The following is a 23754-nucleotide window of genomic DNA, read 5'->3' on the forward strand; positions in this document are numbered from 1 at the left end:
GTTATGTTTTGAATTCCATTTAGTTCGTGAGGTGAAATTGCTTTTCATCAGTACTGTCACTGTAATATAAATACACTGCAATAAACCCTTACCCATGAGAGTTTATCAGTGAAGGTGAGAATTAATATGATGAAGCATCAATGTGCAATGATCACACAAATTTTGTTATTTTACAGGCCTCTGGCAACACATTTTTTCTTTATTCAGATTAAGATGTGTCAACATCCAGCATGACAAAAATTGTACAAAGTTCACAATTTATAAATTAAATATCACAGCAACTTGTGATCTCACACATTTATAGCAAAATTAAAATGTCAACAAATCCATGCTGTGTAGTACAAAAATAAATCAAACTTCAGTTCCACAGAGAGCACAATAGTTTATACAAAATCCTGTCTTTGTTAATGGTCACTAAAATCAATCTCAAAAGGAATTGGCTCAAATAAAATAATAAACTCTGATGAATTCACAATAATTTATATGAAAAGTCAGCATTCTAAATACTCGACAACCGTTTTGTGTTCCCTATAGACAGATAACTCTTTTCAGATTTGAGCAGCCCGTTTGTGCTTTAAAACCCCTTTTCCACTTTTACTGATAATGAGAAGTAATTCAAAAACTGGTACTAGCTATTACTCTACTGAAGCATTACTATATTGGCAAAAAGCTGCAGACACGATGCTGTGGAAAAAGGCGAATGCAGTCATGGATGATGGGTAGTAGAGTCCTGAAAGAGGACAGTAAAGTACAATAGATGAAATTCAATTAGGTGAACGACAAGCACCTTTTGCATTAGCTCTCGGAAAAGGCAAATTCTGAATATGATCGCTAACAACTAGAACAATAGAATGGAGGAGTGAACACAGTCAGGCATACAGGCGTTATGCTGGACTGTATCACCCCTCGAAGGTCTCATTTCGCTAGACCTTTGTTTACTTCAGCTTTTTTTTAAAAACCTTGAATTGATTGACTATTTAACCCTTTGTACAGTGATTAGATATAAAGTGCTGCTGGGGGATAACTTTATCTTCCTAAAACATAGCAAAAATGAAAGAACATTGTTAATGTTTTTACATAATAGCCTATAACTGCTATAGTTATAATCATCCTCTTCTCTGATTTCAAGTCCCTGTTCCTCCTCCTCTCTCAGTGGTACTAAATCCACACCTACAGTGGCTCCAAGCAGTTGGTCGCTCCAATCGAGTGCCAAAGAGGTCCCCTGGAAAATTGCACGCCGCCGTACGCAAGGATAATATCTTCAAGGACAAGTGCAAATAGTCTACTGGCACATAAGTGGGGACAGTGACCCTGTAAGTCCCGCTGTCATACTCTATAAATACTCTTTACAAAACCCTCGGAAACCCTCCTTTTTAGGTGCTCGGGTACTGCTTTTAGTTCCTGTAAGAACATCAAAACATGGAAACGAAGGTGTCCCTGTGCAAAATCGTACAGAAAAAAAGTGGAACTCATATACTTTCCCTTTTAAATCTCAATGTCCAGGTTCCCTCCTGTTTTTTAAAAAGACTTTTGTATTAAAAGATTTGTATAAAAATCAATATTTTACATAGGCTATATTAAAAAGATTAACGTTACCCCGCTATGCTTATAAACAAGAAATTGCATATACCCAACCTTTTTTTTTCTTTGCAGATTGCATCCGGTACCTACTATAGACAAATGATTTAATTATTGTATTGCTGAGACATTTCTTGATCCTAGCAACACAGGTCTCGAGATTGAGCAGATTTAATACTAGAAAGGCTAGAATGTCGTCTAGGTCATTGTCTTTACACATCATTTTCTATTTGAGATTAGTTAAGGATGAGCATGTGAACATGCATGCACCGCACAGATGTGTTCCTCTAGGAATCAACTGGCTCTCCTAGATAATGGGAATTCCACCATCGGGTTTCCGTGTAATGATGTTTACAATATAACTGTTCATACATACATTCATACAAACATCAGGTCAGTTTCCCCTCCGGATTCATTTACAGCACCAATTGAAAATGCCCCCACCTACAGCTACACGTCTTCTTTTTTTTTCATCAAAACAAAACACAAATTTTTCTCAAGCATTTTCAGAAAATAAAAGAATTTGCAAACCAGTTCTTGTTCTTGAACAATCTACACGCAGGAAGAAGAAGAAGAACAGGAAGGAGGAGGAGAAGAAAAAAAACCATTTAAAATCATCAAGTCCAAAATCATCCAGTGAGCAGAAAAATAACTAGGTTCCTCCTTGCATGTAGTCTTTTCATTTTTATTTCACTGTCCATTTTTTTTCATCTAAAATGCTTTGTTGTCAAATGATAAAAAGAACTCGCGTTCTGTTATCATTAGCTTACTGTTCAGAAATATACACTAAAAATGTGCATAAATGAGCAGCTAGAAACATTACATGACACTATGTCAGCTCATATGAAAACGTACAAAATGTGAATGTCCTCAAAAATTATTTTGCGGTTCACTCTTTTAATGTTCTTCCTTAAAGCAAGACCCAAAAAGAAAAGAAAGACGGAAATAAATGATCTTGAGGTCTTTCCAAGCATCGTACCTCTTTTTTTAAGAGAGCAGAATTTAGAATATATAACACTATATAAGATACTGCACCGAACCGATGAGCTAAAACCCCCACTGCCTGTTTGTCTGTGGATTTGATGCACCAACCACACGGGGGAACAAAAATCCCCCTTTACTTGATGGCTACACTTGGATCCCTTGGACAGCTTGCTTGATGTTTTCCAACAGGGCTTTGTTTTCTGGGCTCTGGTACTGGTCTTGATTCGTGTAGATATCCGTTAGAGTGGTCACATAGGCGTCAAAGTTCTGCTCGCTTATTGGCTCCTGCAGGACAAAAGACACAACATGGAGGCTGTCAGACGAACACAGAGGTTTGAGATAGGGTGACCAGAACAGGAGAGTTGGGGGTGGGCCTGGTCACGTTGTCACAGTCAAAACTTAATGTAAAATTGTTTTTATTCATGAATTCAGCTGTCTGTCATTAACAAATTACTGTGTTTAATGTAGGCCAGTGTACAACCGTCCCAATTTCTTTGTTTTCCTTAACTCAAGTGTATGTCAACATAATTACTGTGCTTCAACTGTCTCAGTGTCTAATTCATTGAGCCTTTCCATAACATCCAAATTAAAACACCCTGCTAAAATTCAATAAAAAATATACGTAAAAAAAGACTATTTAATTATTCAATTGTTTCTTTCATTTCATGTGCCTGCATGTCTGTGTGACGCGCGTGTTGGATGCATGTTCATCTTCAGCAGAAAACAAAAAATGGAAAACACCACACAGGGTCAAGACCTGGAATCGAATCCCCAATATCAGATCATAGAGTCGACGTTGTAACCAACTGATCTATAGCTACTGCTAAGACTCTTCATTTTCCGTGTGAAGCTGCAACAGCGTTTCTGCTTTTTGGCTGGAGCAGGTCCCGGGACATTTGTCAACGATGGTATATTTTCCCTCTGTTATTTTTAAATTAAACAACATCATAACGTCGCCCTCACAGTAGCTATTTATTAATTTGTGCCACTGCTGTAGGCCCACACAGTTGTTTTTTTTTGTGCAAAACTATAATTGATCATAACTCTGATTTAGTCTAAATCTCGAGACAATCATGACAGGATTGGGGATCCCAGGACAACTGCTTGAACTTCGGGTGAGAAATTTTTCGGGGACATCTGGTCACCTTAGTTTGAGATGGCCCAAAATCGACAACACATGAGTAAAAGGAATACAGTATGCATGCATACATCTCATTTGATGAACTTTGCTGAGTAGCTGGCAGTTAAAAATGCTGCTTTGTCTACCACCCACTGTGCTGTAGAGTAATTCAAAGTTAAAAACAAAACTGCTTTCATCATAATAAAATACATAATTGCATACATGTCACATACGGTGTGAGCAAGTAAAGACCATACTTGAATTTCATTGGCAACACCCAAATTAGCATTGCACGGCAGTCATTCACATGAATTAAACTGATCACCAAATGCATAGGACCCAAAAGTTTCTGGGTCTCCTTCAAAATTATGCGGCACACTGCACACACACACACACACACACACACACACACACACACACATCTCCTTGCTGGCTTTACCAATGTAGTCTCACTCTGCCCACAGACTTTAAATTAGGATGACATCACGCATTTTAAATTTGTTTGTGTTGGATCTTGAACATTATAATAGGTAAGTATAAAATAGAGCCTGATCCATGTATTGGTTGCCTGATTTCATTGGCGATATGAGTCTATTACAGATCCATATTGTCTGGTGTACATGTCGTCCAATATGCACGGAAATTAAAATCAGAAAGCATAAAAATTAAAAATGCTTGGGTTCATTTACACATGGTGTTTTTTGTGAACTTTGTCCAGTAGAGGGCACTTTGACTCCTTTGTGCCACCATAACCTGCTCAACTTCTCTTAGATAATCACATTGATTCCACCAGGCAGGATTATTAACTTCAACACCTCAAAGAGAAACCAAACAAACAACAACAAATAATACTTCAAGGTTGTTGTTTTTTCAAAGAGCGGAATGGAAAACAATATTAATTTAGTGATATTTAAATTTTAACAATTAACTATTCAGCTGCTTGTAGAATTCAAAACCTTGGCCTTTCTTTGCTTCCATAACAATGCCATTTAAAGAGGAGGTGAGACACAATACTTAAAAATAGAACATGAACAAGGCAGCTTAAATTGATATGAGTTATTGACTTACTTGCTGGTGCAACTGTAAGCAGCTGTTATTCCTCAGCGGAGGCTCTTTGTGTGCCAGAGGTTTCTATAGGCGAAAAGAAAGGACACATTTCACTAAGCTGTTGTTTTCACATGTAATCACTAGGTGGCAGTATTGGATACGAAGCCGTAAACAGGGCTTCAAATCAACAGGAAAAGTAGACGCTGGACATTGATGAGGACATACAGTATATGCCCAAGACAACGCAGGGCGTCAGAGTGGATCCCTTGTATTTAGAGGAGGTGTCATTAGTAAAATCCTGAGCACTTAGATTTGTTTTACTTCAGTGTCATAGATTTTATTAACTGATGGAAAAAAATGGGACAGAATAGTGTGTGATTACTATGAAACTCTATTTGTGTTATCTTCAAGATAAAACAAAACAAAAGAACAACAACACAAAAACCCCAGACAGAATGATAGCCGATAAAATTTGGTGTTTGAAGCACATGGAGATCTTGTCAGTGATAAATCTTTAAAAAAATGGTTTCCATCCTTAGTTCAACATCATAGCAGTACACTCTTACACTGCAGCATTTCACAATCATACTTCACTGAAAGAACACGCAAAACTTCACTATACACTGCTATATATTTTTTTTGGTGAACCTGAATGGTTGAATTTAATAATAATTAAGTTATTGGAGTTGCTTCCGCTGTGAAAGAAAACGACATGCCCAGTCAAACCTCATTGCACAACTTCCCCTCACTGTTTGGAAAGACGAGCAACGCTCCAGACTTTTTACTAAGCATGCGCGAGAAGCAGTGGTAAAATACACAAATGAATGAATAAGCTGCTTTGATGCTACAACTAGCTTTATTCTGCAACTTGCCGGCCTTGCCATTCCAGGTGACCCTTACCATATGAGGGAGCTGGACATTAGCTAAACTGTAAATCAGTGACTGGCTGAGGTTGGCCAGCTCATGCAGGAGAGAGTCATTGTGCTGTTCAATCACCTTGTTTTCCTCCTCTATGGACTTCAGGCTGGACTCCATTGTTGTAATCTGAGGAAAGGAAAGGGCGAACGACAGGGCGTTACAGCACAGGGCAGGTGCACACCACCGCTGACTCAGACACTGTAGCAGACAGGAAGGGGCTTACCTGCGTTCTCAGTTTAATCATGTCGGCTTCTACTTGTGAATTGGATTCACCTAAATCTTTGATTTCGTCATCCAGCTGCTTGATCTCCTCTTCATGCTCCAGCCCTGCAGATGAGGAGGAGCAGCATTAGCACTGACACCGACACTGCAGAACCTCCGTCATAAATTAGATTAACGGCCTCCATGCCTGGACCGAAGTAATTAAAAATGACACAATGTGACTCGCGGCTGAGTAAAAACTCTGCTGGACGACGTGTGCGACTGCCGTCACCTCTACAATGGAGCTGGTTCAGGTCATTTAGGCTGATTAAGACTCGAACGGCCACAGAGACAAATTACATTATGATCTTGTCACATTCCTCTACAAAGCACTGAAATCCACTGCAGTTCAGTTAGGGAAACAGACAACTGTGTCTAATCACTGCTCCGTGAGTCCAGCTCTGTTATTCCAGATTGGAGACACATTTTCCTCATCGCTTACTCCTGAATGGCAGTGTATTTCAAGTTGTCAGCCTTTACTCTGACGCTGCTTGCCACACACACACTCAGACACACCTGATTGGTCTATTAAATGAAATATGAACAGCCTTCAGCATATCATTCCACGTCCATGTCTTTCCTGATTGGCTGCATTGTGCGGGTGAGTGGTAGTTAGTGGTAAGTTACCGTTACTGGCACGTTGCTGCTTTATCGTGAGCATTTCCACTCCAGAGAGCCGTGCTTTCCTCATGGCGGAGGTGGCACGTGGACAACCCGACAAACTAGAGGCACAAACAAGAAGGAAGGACCGTTTCACTATGTTCGACACAAACACACAACAAGCCATCATATTTTCACAGACCGTTCATTCCATCAGTGTCAGTCTTAAAGGGGAGGTTTGAGGACTCACAGGAAAGATTCTTTAAAAAAAAAAAGAATGGTTAAAACCGATGCCCGAGGACTATTAGTCCCTGGTATGGGTCAAACATCCACAAGACTTGAAGCCACATTTCCCAATTTGGGTTTGCAGACTTTCCTTTCCGATGGTTGTCGTCTCTAAGCCAAAGCCAAGTTACACTAATGACATCAGGGGCTATTTTCTCAGACTTTAAAAATCTACTCCCAAGACACAGAAGACAAAGTGCAACAACTTTCTGGGGCAGAACATTACTCACTCACTCATGACACGTAAACCAGTAAGTTCGAATAAAATGCCCCTTTCAATCTTGGTGCAACAACTGTAGCCATGAATGATTTTTCTCATCCTCTCCTCTGAGCACCAGAGCAGGAATAGAACGTTACACCACCTCTGTGGTCTTTAATTACTGTAGCTTAATTACAGAAAAAAGGTTAGCAACACTCCTTGCTCCACAACTCTTATCTTATTATATCCGAGTAGCACATTCTAAATACCCTGCAGTTGTGTTTGGGATATTTTTCCACATTAAAGCTAAGTCACCCTGTTCAAAATTCTTAAAATGACCATGACTATTTCTTCCTCATTGCATGGACACAACCTGTTCTGCTGAAGTTGGAAGTGATTTGGTCAGTTCTTACGACTCATTACTGCCTGTGCTGTTTTTTCCCACTTTTATATTTGAATCCAAGTCTGATGGCAGCTTGTGGACTGTTTGTTTAAGTGCCAAAAAACTGTCAATTAAATCTGATCAAACCACACCCTCACAGACTTGATGGACACGATCAGCTGGTTTTTGAGAGTGAGGCTCTATAAATAATTCAATAGGGTGGTTTATTGCAAACTTTGATAGCTGTTTATTTTGTTACGCATATCTAAGATGACTAAAACCTACAAATCTTCAGGGACTTGGATTTTAGGTGAGCACTGTTAAAACGTTCTCTTCGGCGGAAGGATAACATCAGTGAAGCTCAGACACACTACTTTGAGTGGAGGGGGGCATTACTTAAGACTGCAGTCATGTTCTCTGGACCCACCTCCGATGTGTCAGGAAGCTGCCGCTGACGTGACCCGAGCCATCACAGCCGGGCGTCGGGCAGGACATGCCCTCCGTCTTGCCAGACTTCCATGTGAACTGAATGCCGTTCAGATAGCCATCCTTTTGTCTCTTGGCTGCTATGGGGCATCCAGATGCACTTCTGTGGGATGCATACTTCCCGGTCACATGTCCCTGACCATCGCAACCTGGGACTGGACACCTGGTGGGGGAAAATGTTTAGTTTTAATCATTGTTTAATTCTCATGTTCGCATTCAGCCACATCCTTTGTTTGCTTAATAGCTGACGCAGCCATCTTTTTAATACTTTGGAGACACTCACTGACCTGCTGAGTCCTGCTGGCTATCTGGTAAACACCACAGTCTACCACTACTGATTATAAAAACACCATACAGTACACTGTGGCAAATTCAATTTTTCTGTCTCCCTCCCATCTCTTTCACTTTGATGGAAACAAAGATATGATCATCTTATTTTAAAGCTATCCCAGTGGCAGCCTTATCGTGCATGGGGGATGCTGACAGTGCATCAACACCGGTGCTAATCAGATGCAATGAGGCAGTAAATGATTCAAAAAGTCACACCAGGCGAAATGGATTTTGGCTAAAGACGGCACTCGTTGTCAAAGTAAAAGTTCTGTCTGTGAAATAGATGATTTTAGTTCAGCTTCATGGCTATTTGAGTGTAACGAAAGATACAGATTGTATAGATATATGAGATAATTGCCCTCGTAATCAACCCACCCAGGCCTTCCAAAAATCTTAACCCAGAATGGCCACTGATTTCCACTCGGTTACATATAGTCCCTCCTCCGTTTCTCTGTCTACAGCATTAAAACAATCTCTACACAGCATTTTGTTTTGAATGAATTTTCCCCTGAGCCTTCTTGACATATTTCCCACATTTTGCCAAAATTCTAGACATTTTCAAACACTGAACAACACCGCCACAACAGCTTCCTTTTAGATGAATCATTACTTGCCACTGAATTTGTAAATCTTGTGGAGCTGCGTGGCATTATTGTGACAAATTTAGCTAATCCACAATCCACAGTGCTGGTTAGATGAATTTCTTTAGAATAATATCTCAATAGGTGTTCACCCTTTAGGCCATTAACCCTAACCCTTAGATTAGACAGTGTTTTTATACATGTTTATTCATCTGTTCATCCCTCCCTCATGAATAGGAACAGATGCTTTAGTGCTACTTAACCTCTGACATGATATCACAATCTTATCTGCTCTGTCACATGTCAGTTTGGAATATTTTTGAACCCATCCCAAATGAGAAAACATATAATATAGAATGAGATTCCCACTTGCTTGACCACATTGACAATTATCTAATCATAAATGCATTTATCTATTCCAAGTAAATCTACTAAACAGGTGGATTCTCTTTTTTTCCACATATTTTCTCTCTGTACATCCCTTTTTTTTATTATTTAGAACAAATGCTTAAACATCTTAAGGCACCATCTTAAATTTCACCCATCTATTGGGTTTCTTTCTGTTATATTGTAAGGTCTTCATCTTACTCTGTATTAATCAAAATATGAATAAAATCAAAATGAATTGAATAGAAACTTCAGTGTGGATTTAAACTGATGAAATCATCCCGGAAACATTTTGCCCTGCAGATCTGTAAATTCTTCCGGGCGATGACTCATGATGCACTAAAAAGGTCTTTACATTATTGCTCGCCTCTCCCATGACTGCAAACCATCTCATCCTCAGAGGGGAACTCTGCATGCCAGCCCAGGCCACCAGCATTTCACCTGCCCGAACCAGATATCTGCTCACAGCAACACATCCGTGACCTGGGTACTAAACCGACAAAGAACTGGCAGCAAACAAATGTCCAGCAGGGAGAGCGTGATGAGTGACGTATTGTGGCTCAGTTTCGGAGCTGTGTGAAAATCACTGGGCTGTGGAGCGAGGCTTAAGCCAGCGTTTTGAACCAAAACAAGAACTCTCTCCCCATGGCATTTCTACTTTCTCCATCCTCTCGATTATTTAGATATGCGCTTTCTCTTTAGTGAATTTCAATATTTCAGTGTCAAAGGAGCACGCTGACAGGGATACCCGCGGCAAACCTTCCTCGGGATCCAACAGAGTGACATGATCGAGAATGGCCAAAGTGTGTTGCTGCTGCACCACCGGAGAAATCAATGGAGCTGCAGGACTGAGGCCCCAGAAGCCCACAGTGGAATTCAGGCAGAGTCCAATCAATCTCCCCCCCCCCCCCCCTGCTTGCTTTTCTGTCTTCTCCTACCTGTGTGCCTGCAGCAGCTCACCAGAGACTGCGCCCCCGCCCCTCTAAACCTCTACAAGCTTGCACTTCTGAAGTTTCCCCCTGCAACCGTTAGATTTGGGTTGGAACTTTTACGCTCATAGCACATTTGTCTTGTCAGAGCTAATACTGATTTATCCTTGCTTGCATCAGTGCATGTCAAAGAGCAGTGCACCGTTTTGTCATCAGAACATCAACTCCTTTGCTCCCATCCACTCGAATAATTTCAGAAAAGGAAAAGTAAACTTGTGTAATTTTTTCCCCCAGGTTTCACAGGGGAGAGGTGTTAAGTAAGCCGAGAGCAGTGAGCAGTGTTGGTAGCAGGATGGGAGTTTTTAGGGGAGACAGAAGCCTGATGATCAGTGTCTGGACTGTACCTGATAGGCTCCTGGTCCTCCTTGTTCTCTTTACTGTGGATGATCTTTATCCCACTTTTCCTGGCCCGAGGACACCCTGAGAGACTGCAGACAAATGACTGTGTTACTAAGGTGGTGGTGGTGGTGGGGGGGGGGGGGGGGGGGGGGGGGCGGTCACACAAGAACTTAAGGAGTATGTTGGACAGAAAAGAAAAAATGGAGGGATAGGTTCTTGTAAGGTATGTATGATGTAGTATGTGTGTGTGTGTGTGTGTGTGTGTGTGTGTGTGTGTACCTTCTGTGTGAGGCGTAGTTGCCAGTGATATGTCCGGAACCATCGCACCCTGGTGTCGGGCACCTGGGGCAGAAAACACAAAAAGGGCTCAGGGTCTAAAGCAAAGTCTAAGGGACTGAGGGATTTCCAAAGAGCAGAAATGTTCAAACTTAAAGGGGCAGGGAGCGATTTTAATTCAATAAACCTTTTGTAAAAATTAGCAAATATTTTCCTCACGGTGTGCACATAATGTGAAAACCAAAAATGGTGCGGACCACACAACACCACTTACAGTTTGTAAACATCACTCCAAGACACCTTTGGAGACGTGCTTGCGACTAACGTTACCACTCAGGGGTCAAAACATTAACAACAACCAATCTTTCTCCAAAATCACTTACTGCCCCTTTAATAAACGTATAACTCTAATTGATATGTAATTATATGTTGAATTTGTACAACTTTACAGCAGGTGACTACGGGATCGCCAACCCCATTGGGAAGAGAGTATACAAGAAAAATGTGCTGCTGTTTCCCTGTCAGATTTGAATATCTATTCACTTTACAGTAAAAATAAATAAACACCCCACCCCCAAAAAAAGATGCATGTAGGAGACTCATTGTATATTGATTTTTTTTATTATTGTCCTAAAACCCGAATGATGGAGTGAAAGTGACTATGCTTTAGTCTGTCTCTTCTTGTTTGCTACTGATGATGTAAATCTTGTGTTTCTTGTGTTTTGTTGGGGACTATTTTCAGTGCAGGATTAATATACATTTTGTGCTTGAGTGAGTATTTGGACAGTGCATGTGGGAAGATAAACTACTACTATTCTCTAATATTGCCTATTTGCCTTGTATTTATTGGCAGTATCTTATAATAAATAAATTTGCAGTTTTCAAAAGTACCACCTCAATTTCAATTTCACTCAATAAAGGTTTTCTAACCAGTTTATATGTTCATGTAGCCCAGTGAAACAGTATGGCTCACTGTGTTTTTACCAAATTTTGGAGATGAGAGGAATAAGGTGCATCAGGCTTTTGGCCACGCAGACAAAACTTGTTAATAGGATCAATTAATTTTAATAGATGTGTTGACAATAAGCAAAATAAGAACAAGATCAGTCGTATCCTTTTCATATTTGTCCTTAATAAAGCTCCCTGAAGTCCACATAATGAGCAGCCTATCGTTTCTGTTAACATATCGCTTTAGATGACCGCTTCTTATTCAAAGTGACACTAATAAGGTTGACCTTACACTGGGCAGAATGATATCATACAGGCACAAATCATACATATATCAGTGAGTCATCTCACGTCTTACTTGAGCTCTTGCGCGTTGTTTGCCAGCATACTTCGAATGCTTTTATCGGCTAAAGGGCAACCTGAGAGACTGAAAAATACACCAGCGGAACATTAGTTTTCACTACAGCGACGACGCACCCCAACCACTGTTAACACAGACTTCGCTCAACACGCACTCACATCCACGCATACCCAAACATGCACACGTAGAACACCAATCAAGAGATGTGAGAGAGTTATTTTACTATCTTTATTCAAGAGCGTGGTCTTTCGGTTTGAGCGCATTATTTGCTGATTTCACATTCACCTGGAATTCTATTGGCTGAGGATTTTTGATAGGGTTGTCACCCAAAGATTCCAAGCATGCAGCAGAAATCCGCAAGCAGACAACTCAAGAGCGCACAGAAGCAGCGCGAGTGTGAGGGGAAGAGCTGGAGCTGGGAGCAGGAAGTCTGTGCGAGCAACAACATATCTAATTGCGAGCAACAATATATTTGCGCACAAGCAACAATATATTTGCGCACAAGCATACAGTTTGAACAGAAGCAGAATAAATGTGAATGCGAAAAGAAACTAGTTGAGCACAAGAAGGAGCTATTTGAGTCCGAGGGCAGAGTTTGAATGAAAGAATGACAAATATGACATGAAATCAGTAAATAATGCGCTCAAACAGAAAGACCACGCCCTTGAATAAAGATAGTAAAATAACTCCATAGAAATGCAAAAAAAAAAGAAGAAAAAAAAAGACATGATGCAAGTGCAGGGAGTTGATCAGAAAACTTTAACCGTCTGAGTATTTGTAATCATGTGTAAAAACAAAGGGAGACGTGTTGCACTAACAGGACTGAGTGAATAAAAAAACACCATATGGGCTTCAACTTAGAAATCTCCTGTACATGCAGCCGTGATCCGCCTTCCCACTTACAATGTGGTCCAAAAGCCTGACACCGCTTTCCCATTCAGACCTGCGGACCCCACTGTATATCATTCAGTCCTTGCAGACTTATCTCTGAATGGTAAGTGCTTAGTCTGCACAGCGCTCTGGGAAGGGGCATGGAGGACTGAATAACATCAGCTTAGAAGGCTTTACGCAAGACCCACTGGGAAGTCTTTTCATCCCAGGGTGTCGCCTTAACATGTATCCAATCTTCAATTAATTTAGACGTTTCCTAATTTACGATACACTTCTTTCAGTGTGTCGAGTTGTCAATAGTCAAAGGGCTAACAAACAAGAGAGAGATTGGGCCTACAGGTGTTTGACAGCACAGTCGAGGTAACCTGAAAACAATAAAAGAGAAATAGACTGAGAATCCACCAGGAGAAGAGCAAGTCACACCTTCGATGCGAGGCGAAATTGCTCGTCAAGTGACCACTTCCATCACACCCCGGTGTGGGACATCTGCCACCGGAAAAATAGACAGATTTATAAGCCCAAAGGGAAGGAGAAGAAAATGTGAAAATTAGAAGAAAAAAAAGGAGGGGTCGTCTCTAATTGTTTTGGTTTTCATTGTTTCCAGTTTAGCTTCACTGTCTGCGATTAACATTGAGGTTCCTGACTTTATACCGCATGATACAGGCAATTAGTGTAAAAGGTAGAGCATCAAAAAAAGGTGTGTGTGTGTGTTTGGGTGGGGGAACAAGAAAATCACCAGTTGGAGCTGGTGTGGACAAATGGATTGGAATTGATGGGGGGGGGTCTCTGAGGTTAACTGCAGTACAGAGAAGGATGAAAACAAAGAAAGGAACAAGATGGAGGGGGGTTGGTGGGGTTCCAGGGGGAGCAAAGCATGAGCGGGTAGAAGCAAAGTGGGCTCAGTTGGATGGGAGGAAGTACTGGCATGTTGGGGAGAGTAGGAGTAGGCCCTTACGTGATCAGGTCCTTCTTACTCTCCTTGCACTGGAGGTACTTGGGCTTGGGGCTGGGCATGTTAATGTCTGTGGTGTAGGAGCGGTCGTCCAGCAGGTCGTGGAAGGGATCCAGGTCATCCGGCTGAGGGTGGTTGGGAACAGGGGGGGGGGACAAATAAGGATTATTTTGGGTCACTCCTCCACTGTACATTTGTTTTACATCATACAAGTTTATACTTATTAAAGAGCACATGCACTCAACTGTATGAAAATTAGAATGCAGTTTGTCCATTTCCACAGAATAAAAACTGCTTTCCCTCATCTTACCTCTTTTCACACACTCACTCACACACACACACACACACACACACACACACACACACACACACACACACACACTAACACACACACACACACACACACACACACACACACACACACACACACACACACTCGCACATACCTGTCAGCCCGTAGAGTTTTGTCAAATTGAATGCTAATGGTGGAGCCTGTGTGAATATTGCGCCTAACCTGTCAGTCTAACAGAGGTAGAAAATAGAATCCCTGAGAGGAAATAATGACTCAATGCCAAATGAAGTGTGTGTGTGTGTGTGTGTGTGTGTGTGTGTGTTTGTGTGTGTGTGTGTGTGTATTTGCGGGCTCACTCATGGGTGTACACATATTAACAGAGCACTCTTGTGTGCGTGTGAGTACAGCTCATTCAGGGAGTGGGCTGAGTGTATTCTTGTTAAGCACCATGCTGTCACTAGGTGGCACTGTGGTGCAGTGTCAGGCAGCTGACTCCTTGTGTTGGCGTGGGGCTGTGCTTTGTCTGCAGTGCACACAGCCAGGGCACACTGGCTGTTGATGGAAATCCTATTTCCTTTCTTCCATGATTGCAGTGTATATACAGTAATGCCCGTAGAGAGACGGGCCCAGATACAGCCTAAATTATCCAGCGCTCAAGCTGTCTCGGTGTGTGTGATGCTGGGTCAGCCAGCGAGCTTCTCCAATTAAAGGGGGTGTTAGGCTGAGAGGCTGACAGGAAGGAGAACGACACATGCATACTTACAGGGATGCGGAAAAAGTAGGCTAGAGAAGCTCATATACAGACACTCCCAAAGAGACACTGGTGCAGACATGTACAAACTCGTATGAATATTCACATTCTCTCTCTCTCTCTCTCTCTCTCTCACACACACACACACACACACACACACACCATCAGAGGCACATGTACAGTGCATGCAAGCGCCGCCACACATCGACAGACGCACCCAGCAGTGCTGCATTGATTTCCAGCAGCTCTTTGATGAGATGCGCCATTCCGATTCCCTCCCAAGGTGCTACTTTGCATAATTCATTTTGGAGAGGAGCGAATTTTAAAAACAGAAAGCCAGCATGCGGGGGCGCATGATACAAACAGAGCAGATACCTCCGTGCATGGGCAATGCTGACATCAGTTAACATGCAGATTCATTAGGGCTCCCTCAAAAACTATTTTTTTTTTCATTAATAAATCCATAATATGACTTTTTAATGACTCCAAATGTAAGAGTGAGTCAGACAGGGAGGCAGGGAACCTAGAAGACAATCAGATGGCAAGGCAAATGTTTGACTTGGAGGCAGTGTTGAATCAGTGGTTTGGAGGGAGTAGATCTGCGACACACTGTACAGACAGGACGAGCGGCACATGCCAACTGTATGGTCTCTCAGCTCCAAAAACAGCCGTACTATCACACAGGATGTTACTTTTTTATGGTTTCTATCGCCATCTCAATTTTCAGTCCTTTGTTACAAATCTCTCTGTATTATTAATCACTTTACCGCTTGTCATCATTTCTACCTCAATCCACCATGAAAATTTGGGATTAGCTGAAAACATTTGTAATTATGACCAAATTCTGTGTCATATTGCACGCTTCTTAATGATATAATGAATCATTACGTCCTGGCAGTGATCAATAGTTTCAATTTCTGATATAGTGAATTTACAACACCGTCCTTGTCGTTTTGACCCTTTACCTCTTTCTCGTCCTCATCTATGTGTTTGATCTTGGTGTAGTCTACTGGCAGGTCCCAGCAGTCAGCGGCATCCCCCATGCCGTAGCAGCGCGAGCCCAACAGGGCAGCTTGTCTCTGGGGGGACATGGGCTCTAGAGGGGTGAGGACAGAGTCCCCTCCTCCACCACCACCGCCGCCGCCGCACAGGCGCTTGCTCATACTCAGGTCCAGCGTGCCGTTCTCATCAACATCTAGACCAGGACTCTGGAGGGTGTATGTAGTTTGGTGTATGTGTGTGTGTATGTGTGTGTGTGTGTGTGTGTGTGTGTGTGTGTGTGTGTGTGTGAGAGAGAGAGAGAGGGGTGAAGTCAGGTCAGTGTATATGGAGGGGATGGGTGAGTTTTCAGTCAGATGATTATGAGAATTGGAAAAGGGATGTACAGAACATAAGGTGGCAGGGATGGAGAAAAGGGATAAAAGAGAGGGAGAGAGAGAGAGTTTCTGATTAATTGCAGTCAAACATGTTCTAGGATCAGAGCTGGGCAAAACAGAAGCTGAATACATGGTGAATACGAAAGGAGTAGATGAAAAGTGCTTTGTTCCTCCCCTTCTGAACTTTTCAGATGTCTGGAAAGATGGATCAAGAACATTAGCAGTTCAAATATTTGAAACAATATTCAAATCTTTACATATTTATTTAAATTTTTGCCCAGGTCTGTCTAGCATGACACATAAGACAGTTGCAGTGTACAGTAACAATGTAGATTTACACTTATAAGAGTGTCAAAAGAAGAAGAGGCCATCACTGCTGCAAGACGAGTGCATCCCTCTGCGAATCCCTCCTCTCTCTGTCTCTTTCCTTCCACTGTACACTGTAGAAGAATGCGTGTGTGTGTGTGTGTGTGTGTGTGTGTGTGTGAGCCTAATGCGAGTCGACATCAGGGTGGGGGGCAGGGGCTGAGGCTCAGGGGTGGGGTTGAAAGCAGTGAAGAGCAACTGCTGCAAACCCCAAATAACTAAGTTGGACACATCCAATAAGATCGTCTGCTCACTAAACCATTCACTTAATCTCCTGATGAGTGTGTGTTTATATCCATATATTTACGCACATATTCGTTTTTTGGGTTATTTTTTCTGCTGTATGTACCAAAAACTGTCCCTAACCCTCCGGGATTATGTTTATAGGTATGTGCATGCGTTTTTGGCCTCGCTCTCATCAACACCCTCGCCCTCTCTTTTTTTCCTACCCTCTACCCTCATCTCCCTCATTCCTTTTGCACCCTTTCATGAGTAGGAATGCCTGCTCTAACGCTTATTGCAGCCGACAGTGTCCCTGGGGGTGGATTCTCCTGGTTGTCCGAAGCCAAAACATCTCTGTGACGCACATCGACTCAAATGCAGTGGGGGTGATATTGGGACTGGGCATGAATACTGCAAGAACTGTGTGGCTGAACCACGGACTTAAAAATAGAAAAAAAAGAAGTTTAGTAAAAGCGCTTCTAGGTCTTTAGTTTGTGGAGAAAGAGCTATGGGTACAAACATTTTGTAAAAAGACAAAAAAAACACAAAGATGGATCATTATGAGGCTGACCATGAACCGCACACCTGCTGAGCTTACATTACTCCATGATGTTAGTATCTACTTCTATCAAAAACACACTCACTTATGTCATAATGTATTCAAACTAACACTCAGATTGTAGGTTTGCCTTCAAAATGTGAGAGAAGGAGGCTGATGATGAATTAAAAAAAGGACTGGAAACGCGAAGGAAACGGTATCTGTTATGTAAAGGTGAAGTTGCTGAGGAATGGATGCGATGGCACACACGCACGGCGTGTTGCGGTGACTCGTCTTGTCCTCGTGAATCTACCCAGCGGTCTGCCCTCTCCTCGTCAGCCGTTGTACTGTGTGACACTGTCCAATTAACGTGACCCACCCCTTCATATCGAATTAACAAGGGTGATGTGTGAGGATGCATGCACCCACCATCTTCATTAGAGACTAACCCTCCTCGCACTGACACCCCGGCTAAACCCCTGACCTCTGTTGTCATGACGACGCTTGGAAGCTAGAGGGCCAGAGAGGTCCCACTGCTGATTCTCGCCACATTACCTCTACCCACCTATTCCAGGTGAAAAAAAATTCCTGTCCTCCTCTCTGGCCTCTCTTTCTCTCACTGGGCTCACAGTTTCCTCCCTCCTCTTCATGTCTTGTGGTTATTTCCTATTTTAGCATTCATGATTGTCTGTATATTTTTTGGAGCGCATTTAGATAATGTGCTGCCACCAGGATGATCTTGAAAAATGGTTCATCCGATCGACTACATCATTTGCAAGTGCATAATGGAGGATGGTGGGTTACAGCTAGGTGGGTTACACCACTGACTTTGGTACAGAAAGTCAGGGTTTGAATCCAGGTCATCACAGTGGGGGTCCTTAGGCAAAGGCCCTTAATGCTAACTGCCTCGATGATTGTAAGTTGCTTTGGACAAAGGCATAGCAAAATCAATGTAATGTAATGGATTGAAGGGGATGCAGTGTCGACTGTGAACTTTGAGCAGTGTACAAAAAAAAAACTAAACCTACGCAACCATCCAGCTGAGGGTTTTATGACGTCACTATTGTGTCACAGGGATTTGACGAATGTTTGACCTGTCTGTTAAGTTGTTATTCAATGAATGGTTACCGATAAAAGTTTTGAACATCACTCTTTGATGTATTGTGCCGTACACTGCAGGAATGGGCAGTATGGGAACACTGATGCCTTTTCTGAACATTAGAGCATGTAAACCTTTTCAAGTGGTCACCCAAATTAAAAGTATGAACGTAAATATGAGCAAAATATGTCACCTTTAAACAAATGCAGTTCATATCCGTCTTTCCGTCAACCCCGATAGCAATAAATTCATTGAGTAGACTGAGGCAAAGCAGATAAAAAGACTGGAAAGAAAAGGAGACGAAAATGTACGTGTGTGTGTGTGTGTGTGTGTGTGTGTGTGTGTCTGTTAAGTTTCATCAGACAGAGAGGAAGAGTGTGTGCCGTGAGGTCTCGAGATGAAAGCAGTAGCTGATCTGAAAGTCTGATCCGAAATCGGAAGTTTCTAGTCTTCCCATCCTGCCCTGAGAGCATCCTGCCTGTCGGGCCCCGGAGCAAGAGAAGGACACGCAACAAACTGAGACAGGACCAGAGCCGGGCTGCTTCAGGCAATTGTTGCTTTTGCCTTTTTTCCCTTTCCTTCCTCCCTGTCTTCCAACTCTCCCTTCATTTTCGAACTCTCCTATTCTCCTTTATTTTGTGTCTCTATCGCCTCGTCTCTCATTCTCTGGCAGTCTCCGCTGTCAACATCAGCATTAAGCCAGCATTAGCACTCTGCTGTGTGCTCTCTCTCTCTCTCTCTCTCTCTCTCTCTCTCTCTGGCCCCCATTTTCCAGCTCAGCATCTGGGTGCAGATAATACAGGAACAGCGTCACCTTATCTCCTCAGAAATGACACGCCGGGCTCACGCCGTGTCAAACGGCGCTTCGTCCTGCTCCTATCTGATCCCTAGACAGAAAATAAAAAAACTGCCCTGCTGAGCCCGGAGTGTAAGACACAGCCTTGGATCTATAATGGAATGTGTGTGTGTGCGAGAGTGCGTACGTGTACATGTTGTGTGTGCTTCTGAAATCTCCCTATCTTTGACAGTGTTCACTGCCAGCCTCAGTATAATGAAGGAAGCACAGATACAATCTGTCAGGGTTCTTCTCTTTGAAGCCACAGCACAGGGAAAGTCTTACAGGGGTGTAGTGAACACTGAGTCATGTGAGGCTAACGTGTCGAATCAGGGCGTGTTTTATTTTAACTTCCTAACGGAAATGTGCAGAATTTTTACTCACAACGCTATATCTTATTTTTTACAGTTTGACCATTTCATTGACAGACAAAACGTCACACGTCAAGGCAGTCTTTCCCCTGCTCCTCCTCTGCCCCTCCTTACCTGCGAGCACAGGTCCTGGGGCTTCCCGCCCATGCCGTGGGGCATCTCCCTGCAGCGCGTGGACAGGTTGAGGATGGCCGTGGCCGCCATGTGGGCGGCCTCCATGTCGTGACTGTAGTCGAAGCTGCTCTTGCTGCAGGTGCTGCTGGCGCTGCTGCCCCCGCCCCGTCCTCCCGCGCCCCCTCCCCCACCTCCGCAGCTCAGGCTGCTGCTGCTGCTGCTGGGAGCGTAGGTGCTGGTGGTGCTGCTGGCCGAGCTGGAGTTCTTGCAGTAACGTTTGGCTGCAGGGCCAATCAAGAAATTCAAAATGATTGTGAGTGAAATTAGTGCATTTGGTGAACGAAGCTAAGTGTATGCCTGGTGAAGTGTGTTTTTATGTGTGTTTAAAGTGAGACCTTGCAATCCTGTCATATAGTGTGCAGCAGGGGTGTCAAACTCAGATACACAGTGGGCCAAAATTAAAAACTGGAACAAAGTCGCGGGCCAGATTTCATATTAATTAATCTTTCTAGATATAATAATGCACCTTTTCATATGGGAACAAACTTAAGTTTTACTTAAACACTGAATCTGGAACAAGCAAAGCTTAATACTTTAAACACCTGAGAAATCACTTTCAAATAAAGGACACATCAGTGGCATTCATTTCTTAAATAAAAATAATATTATGCCACTTCCTCCATGTGTAGCCTTTTCGGTTCATTTTTAGTGGAATCATTTTTTCACAGGCCAACGACAACAAATATAATAATAACAATGATGATCATTTCCTTCAATGAAAATCCAACCATTCAAGTAGCAAGGTTGGTGCGCTTTCTACGTCAACTCCAAACGGATTACTGAGCAGTTCAAATCTACATTTGTGTGCTTCAAAGTCGGCAAATCGCCGGGTAAACTCGGCTCTGAGTACGCTGAGTTTTTCAGCAAACTGTGCACTTGGGAACACGGCGGTAGAAATCTGCGTTTTTATGGTTTGGCAGCATGCAAAATGGCCCAGGTTTCCTTGCAGGGTGTCTGACATCTGCCCGAGGTGACCGGTAGCATGAGGTTGCGAATGAATGAAAACAGAGGAGGGGATGCTTGCGGGTCTTGACTCGCCAAGGCAATAGCAGAGCATTCTGGGATTTGTAGTATTAGCGGTGCATGCGTTACCGGCGGGCCAGCTCAAATAGAAATTTGATATTATCTCGCAGGCCAAATATAATTACACTTCGGACCAGATTTGGCCCGCGGGCCAGAGTTTGACACCCCTGCTGTACAGCTTTAAGTAATGAGAAGACGATTTCCCAGACAATTGTTTCTAGTTCTTAGACACATAAAATATTTATAATAAAAAAATATGGTTTATTAAATTTGGTATCTTTAATGACACTCTTATCTGCTTTTATGCTTGACACAGCTAAACAGACTTGAGCGCACTTCAGAGTCCACTCTATCTTAAATCAAAAATTTAACATGGGAGAAATTACAAAACAAAGAAGAAGAAAAAAGATGTGTCATGGAAATGTCAAAGCAAGGAGAATAAAATGTGCCAGTCTTGCTGTGATGTATAGTACCGTCGTATCCCTTTGGGGAGGTGTCCCTTTGTCCGTGCACCTTGGGTGCGATGGCCCGTTTCCCGTACACTTGGTGGTTGTTGCTGCCATCGAAGGCGCTGTAGTCGAAGCTGGTCTTGGAGTACTTCTCCAGCTCCTTGGCCAGGTTGGAGCGGGGCGTGCTGGTGGAGACATTGTTCTTGTAACCATACTGTGGATAGTCCAGTTGTTTGACAAAGCACATAGGCCTGGAAAATAAATGACCAGGGGGTGGAAGTTGGACTGAGGCAGTCAACATTGCCCAGGGGAAGGAGAGGGAACTTGGGGTTTGGTTAAAAAAAAAAAAAAAAGGTCAGATGCAGGGGAAGGAGCGGACCGTAATGTGTAAACTCTGGGATAAGAATGTCTGGGATGATGCTGGGGAATAGAGGGGTGACTTATGGTGCAGGGCATCCCTTTTATATGCAATTTTTTTCCTTCTCTTTCCTTAAAAAAACCCCCCACAAGCCTGCCACCAGAGTTTTTTTCATGCACATCAATAAGAAACTGTAGATATAGAATTTCCAAAACTTTGATATATTTTGCATGATTTTGATATGCTTTCATCATTTGATATGCACATACAGGATCACAAATGACCTGGGAAATTAGATGTAAGATCTTCAGCTGTTGGTGTTCTGTTAGATATAAATATAAAATTTACAATTACTTAAGACTCTTCATGATAACATTTCACGACTATCAAAGAAACCTCTCTTTCAAACGGCTCTGCCTTCACTACAATAAATGTGGCCAATTTTTTTTCATAATCCTATCAAGTGATTTGCCTTCAATAGTTAGCAGCAAAATGAAGATGTAGTTTTTCTCAGGGGACAGGAGAACAGAAGCGTAAAAAGGGGGGGAAAAAGGTGGAGACATAAACTAGGAATAGTTTTACTGAACGTAGAAAAAAACATCCCAACATGACTGAAAAACAGCTCTTCAAGTATTTTATTATTTTTACGTCAGTATGTCTTGGCACAAAATCCATATGTGTTTGCCCTTTAAGTTCATGACTAATTTACCTCCCATTGAGGAGGATGAAAAGTGTAGAGTGAATATTACCTTAAGACTCGGTCAGAGGCCTGGTTGGACTTGGGGCCGTCACAGGTCTGGTGCTTCTCCTGGACTTTGGCCAGCTTCTCGGCTGCAGCGATGGGACATCCGGACAGACTGAAAATGAGAAAAGAGGTCTAAGTGGCACCGCGGACTGAGATGCATTTTGAGAGGTGAACATATCACATTTAGAGCTCATGCTGCAAGAGCTTTGCTTGTTGGAGAATGTGTCAGACGGTCAACAGCCACTGCACACCCGTCTGTCAGGCCAATCAATCCCAGAGTCTACCAGTGTGAGAGTATCTGACTATAGTTCAGGAAGTCTCTGCCTAAAGTGCAAAGTCGTTCATTTTCACCACTTTTAACACTTTAAATAACAACACAATTGGCAACAGCTTGCAAGTTTCTGGCTGAACAGCTTGAAGTAATTCTCAGAATAGATATTCCCATATGGACAAATGTGCATTTTTATGTGCATTCTGAAGCATCACATTTCCTTCAAAAACATGGTGAAAAGACAAAGACACACACACACACACACACACACACTGTGCTCCAGTGGAATTCTGAGCTGTAAAACTTCCTCGTGACAATAAGCTGACCAAATGTGACAAAAGTTCATGTTGTCATCCTTAACCCCTATTATTCTCCATCCTGTCTGTCAACTGTATAGTGTGTCGGGCCACAGTGAAAAAAATGATCTTTGACAATGGCCTGAAGCCAGTGCAGGGCACCTGTCATCAGACGTGCGTGAATGTGTGCAGGGATGAGAGTGTGGTATCGGTTTGGTTGGGTGAGTGTGAGGCCGTTACATGGAGGCTTGTATCAGCTCTTTCAAGTAAAAGTGAAAGTTTACGGTGTGTGTCCATGTGCGTGTCTATTTCGCACTGCAGCCGTGCCACTTGAGCGCAGCGCGGAGGCACTCTGGTCCTCGCAGGTCTGCACCTCTCCTGTCACCCCGGCTGAGTGGCAGAAAGGTGCTAATGGCTGCTCCTACGCCCAACTCCCCGAGCATCTGCTCTGGGTGACACTCCTCTTTCACTGTCACCTCACCCCGTCTGACAGCACTGGCACGAGTGCCCTGCTATTTCAGTTTTCCCCTCCAAACCTGCACCTGATAGATGCCTTTTTTGGGGGGGCCATGAGCTGATGAATGATTTATGCAGTGGAGGGTGTGAATTGCTGCATTTCAATCGGTCTCTGTTAAACTGTGGGATTGTTGCAGCTGAATCACCTCACTTGCTTC

At 42.8% G+C, this 23754-nt stretch overlaps 1 protein-coding gene across 5 annotated transcripts in view; it reads right to left on the reverse strand.

Moving 5' to 3' along the window:
- Positions 1-178: 178 nt before the first annotated feature.
- Positions 179-23754, reverse strand: part of myt1lb (myelin transcription factor 1-like, b) — a 93103-nt gene continuing 69527 nt past the window's right edge. For 3 of the 5 annotated variants that reach the window (XM_047327289.1, XM_035611195.2, XM_035611198.2), the window contains 14 exons: positions 22518-22625; positions 21435-21661; positions 19879-20159; positions 15923-16165; positions 13918-14039; positions 12069-12137; positions 10766-10828; positions 10492-10575; positions 7802-8023; positions 6536-6630; positions 5871-5974; positions 5726-5773; positions 4751-4813; positions 179-2847 (listed from right to left, as the gene is read on the reverse strand). In XM_047327289.1, the coding sequence (XP_047183245.1) occupies positions 2707-2847; positions 4751-4813; positions 5726-5773; positions 5871-5974; positions 6536-6630; positions 7802-8023; positions 10492-10575; positions 10766-10828; positions 12069-12137; positions 13918-14039; positions 15923-16165; positions 19879-20159; positions 21435-21661; positions 22518-22625 (1870 nt within the window). In that variant the 3' untranslated portion in view covers positions 179-2706. The remainder of the gene's footprint in view (positions 2848-4750; positions 4814-5725; positions 5774-5870; positions 5975-6535; positions 6631-7801; positions 8024-10491; positions 10576-10765; positions 10829-12068; positions 12138-13917; positions 14040-15922; positions 16166-19878; positions 20160-21434; positions 21662-22517; positions 22626-23754) is intronic. The other 2 variants (XM_047327290.1, XM_047327291.1) reach the window with 2 other exon arrangements.

Source organism: Scophthalmus maximus, chromosome 15 (genome assembly GCF_022379125.1).
Source record: "Scophthalmus maximus strain ysfricsl-2021 chromosome 15, ASM2237912v1, whole genome shotgun sequence".
In the NCBI taxonomy this organism is placed as follows: Eukaryota; Metazoa; Chordata; class Actinopteri; order Pleuronectiformes; family Scophthalmidae; genus Scophthalmus; species Scophthalmus maximus.